This window comes from Dromaius novaehollandiae, chromosome 1 (genome assembly GCF_036370855.1).
Source record: "Dromaius novaehollandiae isolate bDroNov1 chromosome 1, bDroNov1.hap1, whole genome shotgun sequence".
NCBI classification, from domain to species: Eukaryota; Metazoa; Chordata; class Aves; order Casuariiformes; family Dromaiidae; genus Dromaius; species Dromaius novaehollandiae.
Window position 1 is genome coordinate 100038070 of NC_088098.1, and position 21165 is coordinate 100059234.

Sequence of the window (21165 nt, forward strand, 5' to 3'; positions counted from 1 at the left end):
AGGTATATGAGAGACCTGGACAGTGATCATGACTCTAGATCAGACTGTAACTGCTAGGCTGTTCAGTAAGTGGGGAGAGGGAGAATACCACCAGGCTGTGAATGTATCCCCTGTTTATTTTTCCAGATGAGACTGAATTTGGACTGAATTTATAAATTTCAGAGTGGCTGCAAGCATGTTTGCACAAAGCTTACTCTTAAAGTGTGTGCGTGTAGAAATATATATAAATAAAAACTAAAGTCTACTCCTGAGTGATTTGGTAACTTACTGCCAGGGAATTTACCTCACAAGTCAGGCTTCCTTCACCACCATGTATTGCAAATGCACAACAAATACATCAGTCTTATCCAGGAGATGCATAATCTATGGGAATTTGTAGTCACAAAAGCAAAAAGTGAACTTCTGAATTTTTATTAGTATTTCCTATTATAGCTGCAAGCCTTGCTTCAGAATAGTTTGCCTAGGGCCCTATGCATTCAATAAAGGACTTTTTTGTGTGTAGATGATTGAGAATGTAATTATCAATAATATCAGAGCTAAAGAAATATAGACTACTGGATTAAGTTCTTTCTGTAAGATTAGTAAAGATATTTTGGTCTGTTTGTTTATTGATGTAGGTAAAAATTGCAAATATTGTTGTTTTTCTTTTAAAATGGTATGTAACTGCAGGGGGAAATATTTTTCCTTCCACAGATAGAAAAATAGGTCATTCATTGCAGTATAGCACTGCATATTTATACATGCACAATGTATGAACATGTACACAGGCAGAGTCACAAGTGTATATGTATGGTTGTTTATAATATTGTCTGTTGTCTAATTTCTGATACTGTAAACCTACTTTTCCCCACTGTCTCTCTTCCTGTACATTCCACTAACAGGAAAAAGTGCCATGGTAGCTCTGTTTTTAAGTGATGTCCAAAATTAAAGAGCAAGTACAGGAGAATGCCAAATTAATACAAATAGTTCTACTTAGCAGATTTATAGATAATTTCCCTCATTTTTGCCTTCCTAGTTCTATTCTTCTATTTTCTCTGAGCACCAATACCCAGACCATCTGGTCCTGGGAACAGTGACAACCCTTCAGGCTTACAACTAGAAGCTGAAGATGCTTAGACTGTTGCAGTGGCCATTGCTAATAGATCCATCATACTGAGGTGTTAAAATTCCCTTGCATGTGACAGGATTTATTTCTTTTCTCACTGCAATTTCCATATTTAGAAAAGAAAAAAAAGGCAAAGAAAGTAAATCTAAATTGCAGATAATTAATATTGAAGGTACGTGGAGCCATGCAGTCATGAAATATACTGTTGTCATGCTGCGTACTAATACTTCACTGACTTACGTTTTTGTAGAGACTATGATTCTTTGTACCAATTCACCTGTTCAGTTTCATGTTAATACATAAATTGTTAGAGAACTTTGTGATTAAGCACTTGTAGATGCTATGTAAAATGGCCAGCATAAGGAACAGAATTTATTTTTGCACTTGTTTAAAAAAATAAGTAAATACCAAGGAAGAATATCCTTTAATGTATTTGTTTATATGTAATGTTTTAAAATTGATATAAAAGCACTGTGATTTAATTGACTAGGAAATGTCTGTGTCAAACTGTTTACAAATAAAATCTTCTTTCTTCCTCTGAAAATTGGTACATGCCTCTAAAATAAGATAATGGTTAGATTAGCTGTGAATTGATGGGCCTCTTTAAGTAGCTACATCTAAATTTATAACATTGTAAATAATTACTCTTTGCATCTAAAATGGCATGTAACGTTTAGAAAACAGTTCGCTACTATAGGGCAATTTGAGAACATATTAGATGAGAAAGAAGAAAGAACTAAAGGAATGAATTTAATCAGCATTCATTATTTATTCCTGTAGTCTAAGAAAATTATATATGCCAAATACAGGCTTTTAATCAAATAATGATTAAAATATTCAGATCTCACCTATGTAGTTAGATGCATTGACCCAAATATCAGGCATCCAAGGGGGAAACGCTGTAGTTTGTGCAGCTGATAGAGTGGCTCTGTTCCCACCCCCTGCTGTAATTAATTTGGATGGAGATGCATTGTTTATTTTTGTCACTTTTTTGTTTTAAAAAGTTCCTGTGTCTGCTGTTCATATAATGTTTTAACATAAACAAGATGATCCCTTTCATTTGTCTGTCTTTTTCTTTTTTGTAGCTAACTGCCAGGCCACCTGAACAAATCAACTGCTTCACAAGGCCCCAAATAAACACCTCTTTTAGTACAGGCTAACTGAAGTTAACTGGACAGAGGCAAATGAAACTCATTCCTCTTCATTTTGTCTTCTTTTGTAGTTAATCTGCTGGATTCAAAAGCAATTCAAGGGGAGCTGGGCTGGATCTCCTACCCATCACATGGGGTGAGTTCACTAGACTGTGAAATGGAAGAGTGCTGCTACAGACCAATGTGCTATTTAACCATTGTTTCCTCTTCAGAGGACACTGTGTAATAGCTGTGGCGCTTTGGAGCTTCAAAAATAGTCTGTTCTGAACTCGAAATATATGGCTTATATAGCTATGATGCCTTTTCTTTAGAATATACATTGCACTGTGTGCAATCCCCGTGAAGAGATCACCCTTACTGGAGAAGATGAAAGGAAGAGGTGCACTGAATAAAAAATTGTCAATAAGTAGTGTTCCTTCTGCTATCACAATATGTATTTCTAAAAGGTATCAACCTACTTCATAACACTTGATAATTTATTCAGATGGAAATAGTGGAAGATGAAAAAAATTGTGGACATATACAAACAGGTGATGTAAGTACTCATTTGACAATTTTTGCGCTGAATTGTTCAGATATTTTTATTTCTGAGTTAAAATGTTATTAGAGAAATGTCTAAATAATTCTCTTCAAGGTTTTTTTGTTTAGCTTGTTTCCAGATCAAATGAAACTGGACATTCTATTTGGATAAGTAAAAGTTTAGTCTTGGAGGGTCTCTGCTTTTGTACTTGCCAACTCCACATTTTTTACATATCATTTGCTACCAGTCTGCCTCTTTTTCAAATTTTTGCCAACTTAATATCAGGGTATAGCCATCCAGTGGCACTGATAGGTATATGGTCACTCCCGAACTCCTTGTCCCTCTGTAGAATATATGCGCATGTTTGTGTGTAGGAACAACCCCTCATTGCTCTCTCTTTCTACATTGTGTAGCACAGATATGGAAGGAGAACCCGACTCCTTGCATTCTGTCCCCTGAATGAAAAAGCCTCCACATCAGGAGCTCCCCTCATCCTCGGAAAAGTCTGTGCCATCAAGCCTTCCTTGAAAGAAGGGGCTCAAGTACTCATGGCAGCTCCTCTCACTGCCCTGTCACATGTGCCTCCCCTTAGATGGTGCTTTGTTTCCTTCCCTACAGTAGTCTCATTTTATTGCACTACCTTTGGGATGACAACTCCTAGCAGTTTTTGTGCATCTGTCTCTGGCTGTGTCTCCTACTCCATGGGTAAACCTCTGCCAGCTCCTGCTGCCACTCCTGCTTCCTTGGGAAACATCCCTGGTCTTGAGGGCTAGGAGTTTCTATAGTCTAGCAACTGCTGTTTTTTGAGATCTAATGCTTTTTGAATTGTGAATGTTGGCAGGCATTATTTTTTGATCCTTCTGTGGCTTTGGACAAGCCAATTCACATTTATCACTTCTACAGAGATTAGTGATAACAGTGCTTTTGCATCTTTGCCTTACGGGATTTAGTTGTTAATATTTGAAGTAGTACCTTCTTGATAATAAGTGTTATGCAGGTGTTTAGAAGTATTCAAGGATTACTGTTTGGTTTATTTTTTTGAATTTATACATAGCTCTCTCTCCATGTTTGTGAACAAATTGTTCCCTTCTCACAGGGAAGAGGTGGGAAGAGAGTTCATGTTTCTTTCTAGTGGCTGTTCCTGCTGACTTTTCCCAATAAGAAACCTTTATAAACAGGATGTCCAAGAGAGAACTCTCCAGTAATTTCTAGCTCATCAGTTTTTTTGTCTCCAGTTGCATTTTTTCATTTTGTTTTGTGAAGCCTTTTTTGTTTCTCTCACAGCCTCCTCTGCTTTACTCTACTCCTCTGTTCATCTCCCTGCAGCTGTGCAGATCTACTGCTTTGCTCCCTGCAGCTGTGCCTCTCTTGCCTTGGATGCCTAAAGCAGTTGGTAGGGAACGATACAGGGTATCTTGGGGGCTATAAGAAAAACAGATGTGCTACATTACCCCAGCAGAAAGGGCCCCCACATCTCTCAAAGCAATTTTATTAGCTTCTCCAAGTCTGTGTTAGGTAAATCCAGCACATCTCATCTGTGTGTGTCTGTGAACGCTGTTCTTATTTACTGTAATATCCGTGGATATTAAAGCTAAAGTAAACCATGATGTCTTTACCTGTTAATGAAATTTTTACATAAAAATCGCATGGTAGTAAATTAATTTAGATTCTGTATTGTGAGCAGTTCTGTAAGAGAACTTTGACAATAAACTGTAACCTTCAAAGCACTGTGAAATTTTAAGCTTAAAGATTGAAACATGAATGTAAAATAAAAAGTAACATCCTATCTGATATAATTTTTGTTGTGAAATGATGTAATAATAGGCACCTCAAACAACATAGGAAAGAGATGCATTCCTTTCACAGCCCTTTATTTATATTGTATTAATTAAACTTGGTAAATATGGTTGCATCTGTCTCCAAGCAAATTAAAATATGAACTTAAACTTCAGTGGAAAAACATTATAATAAAGATGTCACATCATATTGAAAGATTGCTAATACCACAGTTGTGATTTACAAGGTAAAGCTAATAGAGCCACACCTGAGGCTGTTTCACAAATGAGAATATTGGTGTTCTGCCAATTCTTCAACATCCAGCAGTGTTCTCATCTGAAGCCATAAATGCCAATGTGCTGAGGAGGGCAACTTAAAAATTTTTAAAAATTAATTTAGACAAAGTATCTAAACTAGGTTAAATCATTTTACCTGAGCTGTACATGAAGCTGGTTGACTTCTGGTAAAATGACCCAAGCTGGTTGTCATTTTTGGCATTCAGTGGTTATTCTTTACTCTTTTTTTCCTTCTTCTTTTTTTTTTTTTTTAAAAAGTCTTGGGCATTTATAATAATAACTTCCCAGAAATTCCTGAATGTTCATGTTCAGATTTATAGCTCATTTGTATTCAAGGATTTCTCTGTCCCACATAAAAACACTGTGATGGCAGTGTTTTAGACCATGGTTAATAATATCACCCTGTAAGAATGTGATCTCTCCTTGAACCATCCCACACAGCCACAATCTTGGCGTCAGTAACACTGATCTGGTCAAGCTCATTAAAATCCCTTAAGTACAAAACATCGGCTGCTCTAGATAGCCAAGCAACTGAATTAAAAATATAATAGCTGGCTTTGCTGATGCTTGAGCATGATTGGCAGCAACCACAAGGCCTGTATCCTGTACTACCATCTCCAGCACCTGCCTAGGCAACCTTTTTGTAATGCCAATCAGTCAAATACCAGTTCCATTTCTATAGGTTTCATTAAAGGGGAAAGAAAGAAGAGCTACTTACTCTGTGCAGAGTATATTATTGATATGCTGATTAAGCATAACGCAAGTGATCATTAACTGCAATTCACGTAAATTACAGCAGCACAGATGTGGGGGCTGGGAGGATAAAAAAGCAAGTCACTTTAATGATACACAATAGAAATGTGATGGATAATTCATACAGGACAAAAAGAGTAGATTCTGAATCCTGCATATTCATGCGAGTAGTTGTATTGGTTTCAGTATTCTTTTTTTTTTTTGTGAGAAAGATGTTTCAAATTTGACCCTAGCTCAATGGGTTTTAGCAATTTTCAATAAAATATCTTTGACATAACTGCAGTGTAGCGTTCTCCAGTTGCATAAGTTGTGACCAGATCTTTTAATGGTTATTACTTGTATTTATGGATTTGAGATTTGTTGGGTGCTTTTTTCTGTTTGTTGTGTGGTTGGTAGAAAAGTAAAGAGAAACCATATTTATCTTGTCTCTGCTTGTAGCTAGAGAAAAGAATGCTCTGGCATTTATTATTCTCATGTAATAGATAATTGTGGGGGAAAAAATGTCCTGTACATGATCAGAGTTACTAAACTATGGGCCAAATTTTAAAAGATTTGTTGGGAAATAAAGATACTGTCTTGATCACGAGAAAGAATTTTCTAGGTCCCTGAATTGCTTCAGCTTCATTTGATTTCTTCCGGAGCTGAGGGTGCTCAGTACCTTAGGATTCAGGGCACATACTTGAGCTGTTGACTGTACGCTGAAGTGCTTTGAAAATCTGGTATGAATAACTTTGTTTATTCTTAGTTCTCACTCATGATCATTTGGACAAAGCAAGTTGATCATCTCAGTAATGGAAACTGTTTTCTAAGTATGAGAGCAGGGTAACATTCTCTGCTTCTGTAAAGTTTGTGTTGTGCTGGGAAGGTCAGAGCATGTCTGACTGAGGTTAATGAGAATTTTTCCATCAACACAAATTGGGTTAAAATCCAAAATCATAGTGAGAAGGAGGAAAAGTTCTCCTTTTTATATTTTGAAAGCCTGAAAATAGTTTATCGTGTTAGAATGTATTACTGTCCACCCATGAAAATGACAGTCTCCCTAGCTAAATTTGTTCTGCTTTCAATAGTCTGCTAACGTGGCACTGTAGAAACTTTCTGGCCTTTTTTTGTGGAATACCAGGGACAAAGTGACTGAAGAAGAGTCTGAGTAAAATATGTATTTGGATATTCATAACAAGATGCAGGGAGAGAGGACCTTGCTCATAGTTATATTTACCTGTGATTAAAAAATATGGAGAGGGGCTATTTACTACGGTACACTTAAGTAAACTGCATTCAAGAATCTGTTTTCAGTGGGAACTGGAAGTTTTTCTGTCTGTTTGAAAGAAGTTTTCAAGATTAATAAGTATTTCCATAAGCACTGGAAATAATGAGGTTTGTTTTCCTACAGCTTTGTGTCTTGTGGTTAATTACATGCTCTGATTGAAGCTCTTCTTGCAGTTGGTTGTTATGCCAGTGGATTTCATGGTGCTTCAGCCTTCAGTATCAAATGGTTACCATAAGACAAAAGATTAAAACTGAAAAATAATCATATAAAATTAAAAATAAAGGACATCTTTTTTTTCCCCCAAACAAAAACAGGCATGTTATAGTACATTATATACTATTTTTCCTGTTCATTCGCAGTGGAATTTCCTTAGTACTTCTTAAAGACAATACATTCCATTAAAACCAAGATTTATCTATGTTTTGCTTGAGGTCTGGTCTCCTTTCAACTTTATATATTTTCTGCTGTCATAGTAGCTTTCAGGACTTGTGTATCAGGTCTGAAATGTAAGGAGACTATTTTGGTGACTGAATGTCAAAATAACCACTTGGGATTCTGCTTCTATGAATCATAGTCTTTGTTTCTTACACTGAATAGCTGATTGAGAAAATAAATTTTTTGGTTAATATACTCCTATGATTTTTTTTTTCACTAAGATAGTTGCCCTGGGGGTATATAGATAGTATGTTCCTTTTAATTTTTTTCTCCTTTCTTTGAATTAATGAAAGAGACTGAGTAAATAAGACCACTTCTACTATACTTTTTGTAATTTCTTGCTTTCACCTCCAATTTTTCTTCTAGCTCAATGCTGTAATCAAGCATGTGTGCTATTTCGCCTTTGCAGACTTTTTGCTTTCCTCCTAGTAGACAAAAACTATTTGAATATATTTTTTTCTTACTGTGAAATGAATGACTTTTTCTTTGCATGGAGACACTCAAAAATCTGCTTGTTTTGAAATAAAATATATTCAGATTGTTAGAGCCCTGAATCAGAATATGAAGGCTTTCTTAAGTCTGTGGTGCTTCTTTTACACTAAATCAGAACATGATGAAAAAAAATGTGTATTGTATTTTTCCCCCCTTTCTGATAGGTGAGACTTTTAGTGCAAGATGATCATTATATGCAAGATGGTTATTTTAGTTATGTGAAAACTGTAAAACTGGCAGCATCATCTGGGCCTACTTTCTGAATATGGTATGAATGTTGTGTTGCTGTCATTGGAAGCAGTGTGCAAGTATCCAAGGATAGTGTGTGACTTGTGGTGTACTTCAGCTGTACCTTTTGGTTGCTTTGTATAGTATCTTCAGCTGCTTTCATTAAATATGCATTTAAAAGGGAAGTTTAAATCTGAAAATTTAGGTGGAACTGACTAAGCAAATGGGGAAAATATATTGAGAAAAATTTGAGATAATGTATATTATTTCAAAATTATATTTGACTGGCTCGTGTTATAAATAATTAGTCACTATTACCAGAAAGAAATGCCTTCTTAAAATGTGGAGCACTGAAACATTCTTCAGATGTGTTGTTTTGATAATTCTAATCTATGTTCCTTTTGTTTGAAAAATGTGATAATGATCATAATGATACTATATTTTGGTACTTTAAAAATAGCTTTTAGCTTGACATAAACTAAAAAGTATGCTCATTTTTATTCTAGGGTGAACATTTTTGGAAGAAAAAAACTTTTTCTTTTGAAACTAGCCTTTTTACCATGTTACTTTAAATTACAAGTTTTCTGATTTAAAGAAACATACTACTACAGCAAAAAACAGCTAAATATATAATAAGTGCAGTGCCCTTGTTCCATTTTTTGTAATGCAAAATAAGGGAAAAAACCTATTTAATTAGCCTAATAATCAGTCATTTTACTGACTGGTAATAGATTTTTGAAGGTTGGGTATCAGTTTTCTGTAATTTCAAAAAATTGCAATTTTTTGCTTGTATTCCAAGACTTAAAGATTTCATTTAGAGCTGGAATTGCAGACACTCCAGCTTTCAATTTTTCTTTTCAATTTTTGAAGCTGGGAAACAGCATCATTTCTCTCATGGGTAGAATTTTATTTCTGTCAGCCTTGTCAGCATAAACAGAGGCTATTTGTGAGTTCTCTCCAATGGGCTTGGTCATCGTTAGATATTTTTCCCTTTGTAAGGAAATGCTTACTTCATAATTTTGCCCATTTTCTCTTATGCTGAATTTATTTGCATAAAATAGAATAAAATGAGGAAAATACAATAAAATTAACTTGCATGAATTACTGTATCATTTGTCATAGGTGCACACCACAGTTGATTTTAAGAATGCTTTTACAACATTAAGGCTACAGGAATGCTGACTATAATCTCCATTTAAAAATGCCAATAAATATTTTCACCTGATAGCACTGCTGTGATTGCGTATTAATTTTTACAGTCCAAATAGCTTTGTTGGCGAATTATTACGGGAAATTTTTTTCCGTTTTCTTAAAATATTTTAAATGCAAAATGATTGTCTCTGTAAACTGGTATTTTACGGCAAGAAATTTTAAATTGCGCTTTTTAAAAGGTACTGAAAAGAGATGTATAAATGCACTAATTACTTGCTGGATCTTATGTTGAAATAATGAAGCTGAGAACGCAGTAGTTAGCGGCTAGGCAGGAGGACACCGACATGTTGTTTCGTTCTCCCCCCCCCCCCAAAAAAAAAAAATTGTTTGTGAAAACCATCTGAGGATTCTCGATGTTAATTCATTTGACAACTTAGCACAGTAACTTCCCCAATATGATTTTTCCAAACCTGCCTATTAAATTAGAGCCTTTTGAAAACATAAAAAAAAAAAAAGCTTTTGGTATCTGGAAAGTATATTTTCTGCACATAAGCAGTGTAACTTGTTGTAAGGGTTGTGGGCCGGTGCCCAGGGGGACGTGCCCGAGGGGGCTGTCGGCGACAGCAGGGAGTCTTTGCGCCTCGGGGTCGAAAACGGTGCGCAGCCCGTGCCCTGGCGGAGCCCGCGTGCCGTTAGCTCGCGAATGGAGGGAGGGGTGCCGTGGGCCGGGCCGGCCCCGCGCGCGCGCGCGCGCGAGCGGTGGCCGTTGGAGCGCTGACCGTTGCGCGTGCTCCTGCGCGCGCGAGCGGCGGCCGTTGGAGCGCTGACCGTTGCGCGTGCCCCTGCGCGCCTTAGTCAGCCGCGCCGTGTCCCGCAGCGCAGTGCAGCTTGCAGCCCTAGCAAAGGCGTGGCCTCCCTCGCACTTACTCCCTGCTGGCACCTCCTCCAGCTTTGGTCAGTTCTTCCTCCTTGAGCCCCTTTTTCTTTTCTTTTAAGCCCGCGGCCGCGCTTCTGCTCTCCCTGGGTCTCTCCCCTTAGGGTGGGAGGAAGCAGCGGCGTTTCCTAGGCGTGGCCCGTAGGAGCTCTTCATCGGGGTACCGACTGGGTTCAGAGCATTTACTTGACGGGTTTTCTTTGGTGGCAGGGGAGCTCTTAAGGGAGGACTGTCGTGAGAATTAGTCAATGCACTCTCGCTTCGATTGCTATGTTTGAGCAGGAATATCGCAAGGTGCCTTTGAATCAGCGTCACCACTCCCCTCTGAGAATCCCTCACAACCCTGCCCGACCAGTCCTGCGGAAGTCCCTCTCGCAGGCTGTGGGATCTCTCTGTATTTTCATTTTTGCCAGGTCTGGCTTGGGGAAGGGTTAAAGACTATTTGGGAGGCTGGAACATTTTTTAAGGTATCACTTTGCCCTTCTACTAAGGTGTCTTCGGGAGAGGGTCCCCATAGGACAGAACCGAAAAAGAGGCACGCGTTCAGCAAGCACGGCACGGTACGGCCGACAGAGACTCCGCCGCGGCCACCGGCCTCCCCTCTCCCCCCGCCCCTGCGTCCCCGCTCCCTACCCAGACGGTGCCCGCAGCCCGGCCTGCTCTGCCGTGCGGTGGCGGCGGCGCCGGGAGCTGCGCGGGCGGCTCAGCAGGTGGCGCTGTTCCTTTAGCGCGGCCTCCTGCTGCTCGCTGCGCTCGCCCGGGGCGGGCGGTGCCTGCGAGTGAAACTTGCCCCCACAGGCCCTGGGAGAGCATGAACTGATGGCACGCGCCTTTTGCCTCCCGCTTGGTTAGGTTTGCCGTGGCCAGTTAAGCACCTGCTTTGGTTCCCTTCAGATATGTAGCCCCGCTTCAAAACATAGCAAACAACCTGCGTTTCAGTTTGCGATGTGCTCACTTGGCCCTGATGTGGAAGGTGCCATGGTGAAATGCATATTTCATACTTGTGTTCTGCTTTTAATCTGTGGTTGAGTTATATGAAGGATGTGCTGGGGTTAAGGGCTCTTTGCAGTGTACATAGATGCTATCTTATGCACAATAGGGTGATGAAATCTCTGAGTTTTACTGTGTGACATTTGGTCCTTTCATCTGTGTTAGTTTTCCCCGCCAAACTGCTGTTCCTGGATGCCTCTCAGACTAGAACTGCATTTCCAGCTGTTGGAAGTTGTTCAGAGACCCAAAAGGAAAATTAAGACATGCAGAGTGACTGTTAGTTTTCTATTAGCACATGTTCATAGGGATGGGCGCTGCACTGCTGTGTGATTTGTGTGCTGTTGTGTTAGATGAGTAGGGGCAGTCAATACCACCTTTCCTCAAGGGACGGACAATTGATTTTAGTCAGACTCTAGGGAAAAAAATTGGAACTGCTCTGTATGTGTTCTGTTTGTTTTGAAACAAAATAAAAAACTAAAAGCAAAGTAAACTTTTTATATCTACAGGATATTTGCTATTTTTAGCTGTATTGCTGAAGTTTATTTTCTAAATTAGATGTGAGCACTCGTGTATGCTGCCTTTTGTGTAGAAAAGCCACAGGATGGCAGGGATTGTCTTTGTATCCTTCAGCAGTTGCTTATCTTAAAGCACTACAAATAGATTTTAACCAACACTCCTTTAATTAGGGCCTGCTTAGGCTTCACTGATACAGACAAAAAATCGCTAATGTCTGATGACTTAACTTGCTTCAAGTTCTGGTGTTCCTTTAAAATTATTGCTGGTGGGAGATGCTGATAATGGTAGTAGAGATTACGGATCAGGCTGCAGAAAGTTATGAATTGGAATCTGCTTTTTCCTCAGATCCTCTTCTTAAACTCTTGGTTTCAGAGATGTAGGTCATCAGAGAAATCACTGAAAAGTTGTTTGAAAGAGTTGTCCGGAGGTCATCTTAGTCCATGCAATCTCCTGCTCTAAGCAAGATTACTGCTAATGTTAGGTCAGGTCAACCATGGCTTTGTGTAGCTGAGTCTAGGAAGCTTCTAAGGATGAAGTTACCACAGGTTCTATGGGCAGCCTGTTTCAGTGCTGCACAGTCTTCCTAGTGATCAAAATTTTTCCTGATATCTAATCTGAACTTCTCAAGACATGGTTTGTGGCTGTTGTCGCTTCTTATACCATTTACTGCTACTGGGAGAGTTTGGCTATGTTGCCTTTTTAAGTCTCTTTTAAGTTGTTGTAGTCTGCTATTAGATCACTCTTTAGCTTCCTCTTTGTCAGGCTAACTAAACAAGCCCTGCTTCCTCATGTCATGTGCTTTTGTGCCCTGTCTTAGTTCTCAGCAATCTCAGTAGTTACAATGCCATCCACATTGCCGTGGTAGCTTCCTTAACTGGAAGAGATGAACCTACAGAAGCCCCCTACTAGGATGGTAGAAAAGATCCAAGAAGAGGATGAAGTAGGAGTGTAGGTGCTTTGTCTCTGTAATAGATTAGATATTTCAGACAGTTCTCAGGCAGCATTAACTTTCATTTTATATACCCTTTACTACCCAGGGACTTGACAAGTGAAGATTTAGGTCCTGGAAAATTTGTGATTTTGTGCAAAGAGAAGGGAACCGCATGGTATGGCCTACTTCTCCACAGCTCCTGAAAATGAGAAGTCTTGTCCTCTACTAGTACGTTTCCCAAAACCTCTTATAGTGGGAGACATGTTTTTCTAGAATCTGAAAGTTTTCTAGGCTTTTTCTCTGCCACTTTTAAGAGCTTTTTCCAAGATAGCAAAAAAATCTTAAACTCATGTTTTCTGCTTGAAGGGGAGATGTTTTTATAAGATTCAGTGGTAGGAGTGGTTTTTTTTTTTTTGATTTTAAGAACAATTCCTGCGTGATTTGAGTGGCTGTTTTTTGTTTGTTCTTTTTTTTTTCCTTAAGACAAACATTTCCTGAAGGTGAGTAGGGCACAAAAGAAGAGGGATAAGGAAGTGATGGAGGCAGCTGAACTGAAGTGAAGATGAGAACCGAGTGTAGAATGGCATGAAACGGTAGAAGCAGGCTTGCGGAGAGAGGTGCTGGGTGTGAAGGCAGATGAAGAATCTGGGTTGAAATCTGTAGAAAGCAACGCTGGTTTAAACTGCTTGTGGAGCTATTCCTGCTGCCTTCTGTCTGGAAGAATTGGAACTTCTCTCTCCATGGGACAGTAAGGAATAAAGACGCCACAAGAACCTTCATATTGCAGAGGAAAGGCAGGACCCAGCCTCTCTCCGACTCCCACTCTTTCCTTTACGTAAAGATTGATTTAGTGTTTTTTGTAGCTGTCATCTCTTCAAAACTGCCTTCTTGAACATCTGTGCAAATACTTTCTAGAAGTTCAAACAAACAGGATTCTTGCTTTTCCAGTGTTCACTTAAGTTAATGCAAAATTAAAATGACAACTAGAACTTCAGAAGTTAATTTGCTTCCTGACTGCGTAGTTTGATACATTAATGTGCAATGCATTCCATCAGATTTACAGGGTACATAAGCTGGTAAAGCAAACATTGCTACTGGAACTGGAGCATTTATATTTCCTGATATCCTTGTGTTACCTGTTCAAATTTTGCTAATATTTTTATGACACTTTATTAATGAATGTAATGTATCCCTGATGTTAATTTGATTTTACTCTGAAACTGGGTAATAAATGTCTAAACTGTAGAGCGCTTAGGTAGAAATGCATTAGCCTGAAGGAATGTTTAGAGAAGAAGCTGAGCTGTGCCCCTCCTCCTGGCACAGTATTTCAACAGCAACTATTAAGAAGTAAATGATTTTCAGATTAGAACATCCTCTTACAATGAAAACATCCAGAGGGGTGAACATCAAAGGGATCGATAGAAGAGTACTATGTGGATAAAGGACAGACAGGGTGGTGAAGTAGTCAGCGCACAAAACGAATGTGCAGCCCAGGTGGAAATTTGCCCACCACTGAATAACCAATTTTGTGAAGACCATTTATATCCTGCATGATTTTGCTTTGTAGATTGGGAACTGGAGGTATATCCAAGGTACGCGTGTGACTGAATAGGTGTAATGGCTGTTAAAGCACAGAGGGTTGGATTGGATGGGTGGACAGCAGTTCCCAGACCTTGCAACAAATAAGTTACTGACCTTTAATATTGTTAAATCTTTTATTTACATACTGATTTAAGATAAGATATTGTATTGTCTGTCTCATGCTGTAGCAGAGTGTGGAATGTGGGCTCATTCTCTTCCCAGTTCTGGAGAAGTTTGAGCATTGATTTTTAAGTATTTATAAATAAAATGACAGCAGAAACTGAGAGAATGGAGAAGGCTTTGGAAATAGGAAGTAAGCATGGAGCATTGGTGTTCTTAGGCTTTTAGGAAACCATCAATAGGTATGTGACATACTAGATCTTGAAAATACAGTGGAGTGTACTAGTGTAATGGCTTGATTTATAAGGTGGAGGGCAGCACTGAGCTCATAGAGTTAGCATATATTTGGTTAAACCACTTATTAATAGAGATGCAAAATGAAAGGTCTGCAATTTGTATTATGTGGGTTGAAATGTGGTAACTTTGAGGGCTGAGCGCAAAAAATAGTTTTATATGACTGAAAGTTGTGTTTTAACTGAAGAGTTGCAGGTCTGCATATAGAAGGTGAAAGTGTAAGGTGAAAGAGAAGAGGTAAGAGTATACAATCTGTTGGTAGCTATGTCTTTTAAAAACAAAAGAATTCAGCAGTGGGTGAGGAAGTATCTGAGCTGAAAGTGTGTTCTTGGACTCTTTTACAATGACTGATGCACAAAACTGCAGGATTATGTCTGCCATCTTGTTTTATGTTGCATGTAAAATGTATGTTTAATTGTTTCTGGCATGTTTGGAAGTAACCTTTTTTAAACCATATGCATCCTAACTCGTGCATGTTAGAGGTATTTACAAACACTGGTCAAATGTTTGTTTAACCTAGTTCACTAGGTGAGTTAAAAGCACTGCTGTGACTGAATGTGAACAAGTTTTTGCATGGCTGCTTTGCAGTGTGTTTTGTGTAGAAATCAAGTTCATTCAGTAACTAGGGTGCTGGCTTTTTTCCATCTGGTTGTGCCTTGTTTAGAAAAAACTGATTTAAATATATAAATTCAGACCTTCCTTTTGCATTCTTCTGTAAAACAGGGATTTTGAATTAAAATTTTACATATTCTTTTACTTTTCTTTGTATGTTCAAATTCAGTAAAAGTTACACAGCCAGGAAAGACCTAGGAAACAGCAGGAAACAGTCTGTTTGTAATTTCTGTACCTTGTATTTATTAAAAAAGAGGGGGAGAGAAGGGGGGAGAAAAACGCCAACTGCAAGTGGTAGCATTATGTTCAGCATATCTTTTTACTACTAAATTTTCCTCTTTAGCTATTACAGGAAGCTTTAAAAATAGAGCAATCTTCCTGCTTGTGTTTCATGCCAGTGAAGGCTTTGGCCCTACTCTGTTGCCTCTTTTCTTGTCACATGCAGTCAGATTCTACCAATTGTTTGGGAGTTTACTGACTGTAGTTGAGTGCCAGGCCTTGTGTCCTGGAGTACCTATATGGTAGGAGTAGTGTAGAGGTTTTTCTGCAATGCTCTGCTATGGACTGTGGAAAACTAACTGTATTTGTTCTCAAAACTATGTGTTCTGGAGGGATTTCATTTACTTTTGAAGACTGTGGCTGATTTCAGCCAAATTTGATGGAGGGACCTAGGTCTCAAAGATACTGAATTCCTACATGTTTCAGGTAAAAATGATTTAATTAGGATTCCACTGAATAGCCCCATTCATGCTGAAGTACGCTTCATTAACCACCGGAGTATCTACATGGAGTAGAGCCTTTATAGAAGTCCAACTCGGGGAAAGCCTTTAGATAAAGCTTGGCATCCCTAAACATAAAGTCAGCCAGCTGCCAATCTGTATGAGCCCAGGTTTCCTTAGTTATCACATACTTCTACTTCTATTCTAGAAGTAGTAGTAGTAGTACTACTTCTAGAAGTAGTATTACTACTTCTAGCAGATTTCCTTTGATTTGGGGTTTCTGAGGTGTGGTGTCTGAAGTGCAATGGGTAGCAATATGTATAACCCCACACAGGATGTACATCTCTGTGTTTAAAACTGTAATACTTTGATGGAACTGGGGGAAAAAAGAAACCTTGGAAGCCCATGTATCTTTTAAAATCTCTGTTTATATTCCTAGTAACTACAGTCCTTTTGAAAAACTTTAGTATGTGACTGTTTAAGAGAAACACTTTAGCTATCTACATGCTTTCCATCTTTTCCATTGAAAAGTGATTCTTGCATCCTGGTAAAAACTGCACTGAATATTGCAGGACTTCTTGTTGTACCGGTAGTATTTGAAAACTATGCTAGAACAGCAACCTCAGCAATATCCGCTATTAATCATACAGAAGAAAGTGATCTAAGAGTGAAGTATTGGAGATGGAGGTGGGACATGTCCACCAGGGGCTTAATGAGTATGAGTGAAAACTTTTCATCAGGGATGTTTCACATGACAAGATGATGTTAAGTGGTCTCTGCTCTGTGGCCAGCAAGGAACAACAGAGCCATTATGGCAGCAGACATTATTAAACACATTCAGATGGGAGTTAACTGTCTGTAAGAGTTGAAAACTTGTATTTAGAAAAATGGAGGAGGAATAAGGAAAAGGCTGTCTTGAACAGCTACCTAGATATTTCCTAAGCTCAGTTCTTATCAGAAGACAGAACCACTTTTATCATAGCAAATGTATCACTGGACAAAGTGAGGACGAGAGAGCTCTAGGTTGTTTAGCATATTAAAATTCTTGTTAACCTACCTGTGAACTGATTTCAGTTCATAAGAATTGTGTTGGGTTTGTATTGTAACTAAGAGTAGAATAGAGCTTCATGCAAGTAATCTTCCTGCACTGTACATAAAAAAGGGAAGTCTGTCTTTATAATGTCTTCTTTTTTCCCTTCTGTCCTAAATGAGTAATGTTTTGTAAATGTGATGAACTGAAATAAATATAAATAGTTACACTTCAGCAGCACATTTTGTGAGCGACAGTAAGTGGTATAAAGTCATGGCCGAAAAGGACAGAAAAGACAGGTGAAAAAAGTGTCTGAAGAGAAATCATTGATTAAAAATAGCTATAAATGCCTTTGTGAAGAATGGGGTGAATACACAAGAGCAACAAGCAGTCAGTGATGGATAGTTTATGCAATATATATATTTATAGTAAAGTGGAAGATTGGAAAGGTTATGGGATAGTTAATGACAGTATTGAAAAGATGATAAAGTAAGAGTGCCGAAAGTCAAAATAAATAGTAAAGACATTGTATTATTTGAGAAGGAGTGGGCCAATAAAAAGTAGTGGTGAAGCCTCTTAGAAATAACTTAGTACAATTTAAGGCATATGGAATTTGCATAAAAACAAAATTAGATTAAAGATTTACTTCAGTGTCCACAAATCTCTAGAACTATGTAAACCAAGAACAATGCAAGAAAGATCATACAGGGTTTAACTGACTGGGGGACTCTTTCAGTGTTAGACAGCATGTTTTGGTGACCTTTTGCATTTTGTGCTCTGAAAGAAGCGGGGATAGTATGGGGGAAAACAGCAGACAACAGTGGGAGATATGTCTACAGCATTGAACAGAAGGAAACAGAATTAAGGAGAGGCAGCCAAAGAGGAAATTTGGGGTGGGGGCAGGGGAATGAAGGATGGAAGGGAAAAGAGAATGGAAAGTATACCCAGAGAGAAAGAATAAAGGGATAGTACTATCCCCCATCTGAAATATTGGGGTTCAGGACAAAAGCCAAGGTTCAAACTGCAGAAAATGGAGTATTTGCATTTTTCTAGGGAATCGTACTTTAAAATTTATAGCTATATATGAGCAAGCTGTAAGCTGACAGAGAAATTTATGGCTTACAGATTAAATAAGTTTTTCCTGTTGTTGGTTACACTAGTAGAAAAGAATCCATATTTGTGTCATGGCCTGCAGTCTTTATAGCAACGTGGTCCTTTCTCTCCCTGGCCTTCCAAAGGGTTTTCCATGCTTCTGGGGTTCCAGAAAGGTGAAGAATGAATGATGGGTTGGTCTCAGAGCAGTGTCTCTTACTCTACCAGCCTTCTAATTCTGTTGCAAGCTGTAGATAGTTTTATGTTGCATCATTGTGATGTTGCTCTCTGGCTAGTTACTTAGTTCTTCTACTGAACTTGCAAACTAATCCTGGGATGAGAATGGAGTGGTGGAGTACATAGGTGGGAGACTGAAAGATACACACCAGTTGCTGAATCCTGTTGAGTAATGCCTGCCCAAAGTTGTAGCTGCAGTTATAAGGTCCACATAAACTTGGATGAAGTTGATAAAATAAATCTTTCCATCAGCTCTGACTTTTAGCTTTAAAACACTATGCGTTTAGAAGTTTAGCAGCAGTTTTATAAACACTTTGCATTGTTCTGTGTCTACAAGCCTTTATGCAAAATACATTTCTCTGTGGTTCAGATCATATAAAGAAACCTCTATATACAGATAACCTCTTCCATTGAAAAATTGTTTTTCCTGCTAGTGAATTTTGTCTGTACTTTTTTTTGTTAATTACTCCTTTCCAAGATTTAGCAGATATTTTAGTGGGTCGAATGAATACAGAATCCTGGTCAAAAGTATTACAATATAAAGCAAAACTATAAGAGTTTTTTTTTAGTATTTTTATCAATATAGTAGAAGCTCTCTGTGCTCTTTTTTCTTTCAAGATCACCCAAATGCAGACAACTTTATAGACATGATACACTGACCCTTTTGCCTGATAAGTAGTTGAAAATGCAAATGCTTGATGTGCAAAGTTACATACAGTTAATTCTGTATGCAGCCTTCTGTGTATAAATATAAATAAATTCTGACAGTTGTGGTGTATAATGAGTTTGTTCAATGAATTAATTTTCAGGTGCATTTGGTCACAGCTTCACAGATGCACAGTTGTAGTTTGTTTCTGGAATGCTGAAGAGAAAATCCTTAAAGCAAGTAGTTAATTAAGCTTCCTGAATTCCCGAATTAAATTTTTACCCAAATTGACTCTGACAGAGGCAAAAGGGTGATATGATCACAGTTGTAATAGGACTGAATGTCAGACCACAATGTATAGTATAATATATATTATGCAATGTAACATGTATTACATCCAGTCATTCACCTGTCTATCAATCCAGGTTTTGACTGAGTCCTGTTGACTGTAGAAAGTGGCTATTCTGGCATTCTTTTAACAGTTCTAAGTTTCTGGTTTTGTGGATAAGGAGGCTTTTCTGTGGATGGAAGGGGAGTGAACATAAAACATTTTATTAACATAAAAGATGTCACACATCACGTATTTCCCTTTTCCCCGTGAGAGTATCTTTTGACTCTCAAAAATAACTATGCATCCCCCTTTACAGGTGTTCCTAAAGTCTAGTGGTATGAAGATGAATTCAGAACTTAGCAGCAGGTCATAGAGCTTAGTAAATCTGAGTCTAATTCTGACTTAAGTCTTTAAATGTCAGCTCCCATTTTTCTGGATGCAGGTGTTTTTTTCAGTCTGTCCCTTTATATGTGTTTCACTTTCCTTATTAAGTTTTTAACTTTTATGCACATGACATTTTAAAGTCACCTTCTATGCTGTGACACACAAAGATTTCCAGCAGCTTTTTCTGAGGTACATTCTTGCTCCATCAATGCAACTTGCAAGTGCAAGTAGGGTAGGATGCTGGGAGCAAAGGCAAAGGACTAGGCTTCAAACTCCATACACATATAGGAAGCATTAATTTAGACGGGGGAGAGTGAGAACTGAGAATGCAGGGAAGGCAGTGTGTGCTGTTTAATGATATGCAGGTTGCCTTTCTAGGGAGTTTGCAAAAGCAGATGTTAATGTTTGGGTGATGTGGAACTTCCTTCTCTGCATGATTCTTCTTTTCAGTTTTCTATACAGTACACACACCCCACACCCACACGATTTGGCCCTTAACTTCATTAAAAGTTTTTGGTTTTGTTTTTTTAAAATTAGAATTTCAATAAAATTGACTGCATCATGGAGATACCAGTTCTCTCTCTTTTTTTTTTTTTCCCTCCCCTTGTCCTGCTTCTCTTTTCCTAGTCTCCAGGAATAGAAATGGAGGTGACATTTCTGTTCTTGAACTTCTGAAGCAATCAATACATTGTCCTGCAATAGGCTCTTCGCCTACCAGGTTTTCTGTGAATACAATTTGCCGATTAGGACTTTAGATTCAACCATTCGAAACCCAATTTTATGGGAGAGGGCTTTGTTTGTACACATTGTTATTTAGTTCCTTCTGTGTTTGGTTCTGATGTGTTAAGCCTGTGAAAGATTTCTCTCAGCTGTTGAATAAGGTCAGCCATTGCATTGTGAGGGTGGGACCACCAGCAGGTATCCCAGTTAAAGTCCAGCAGGAGTCTCAAGTGCCAGCACTTCTGAGAAGCTGCGAATTTCTTTTGAGAGCAGTGTTCTTTTTGCCTCTCATTTGTGTTTTGACAGTAGTCCCTGGCAGAAGAATTCTTGTGCTGTTTGTAACCACCCCTGTTCTGAAGTAGTGTGAAATAAAAAAAAAAGCTGTTCCCTATTTTGCTGATTCCCTTGACTGGCAGCCAGTGCAAAAAGCCCTGATGTCTGCTCTGAGTTGGCAAAGGGCAGCTATAAGTGTCATTTCCAGCTCTGGAAATACAGGTAAGCATTAGGGGGACCATAATACTTGTTTCAGTAATTTGATTAGTCAGTAACTGGGAAAGAATGTTGGAACCACTTTCATGACAAAGTCTACGTTATGAAGCATTTGCTGCTAGTGAACTAACGTTTTGATGTGTGATCCATATGCCATGATGTTAGCTCTACTTTCCAATTAGGAATTCCTGTTGGAATAGGAGTTCTTATCAGTGATTTACCCTCCCCTTCCTTCCCTCTCCCCACAAACTCCAGAACTCTAAGGGCAGCTAGTGGATGGTTATAGCATATGACATTCAATTAGAAATATGAACTGAATCATATGGCACTAAATACAAAAGCATCTCACAAATCAGGAGTTTTT

General features: G+C 38.5%; 1 protein-coding gene across 4 annotated transcripts in view; it reads left to right on the top strand.

Annotated features, from left to right (window-relative positions):
* EPHA3 (EPH receptor A3) overlaps positions 1 to 21165 on the top strand; it is a 233655-nt gene that overhangs the window by 16619 nt on the left and 195871 nt on the right. For all 4 annotated transcript variants that reach the window (XM_064522258.1, XM_064522262.1, XM_064522272.1 and 1 more), the window contains exon 2: positions 2328 to 2392. In XM_064522258.1, the coding sequence (XP_064378328.1) occupies positions 2328 to 2392 (65 nt within the window). The remainder of the gene's footprint in view (positions 1 to 2327; positions 2393 to 21165) is intronic.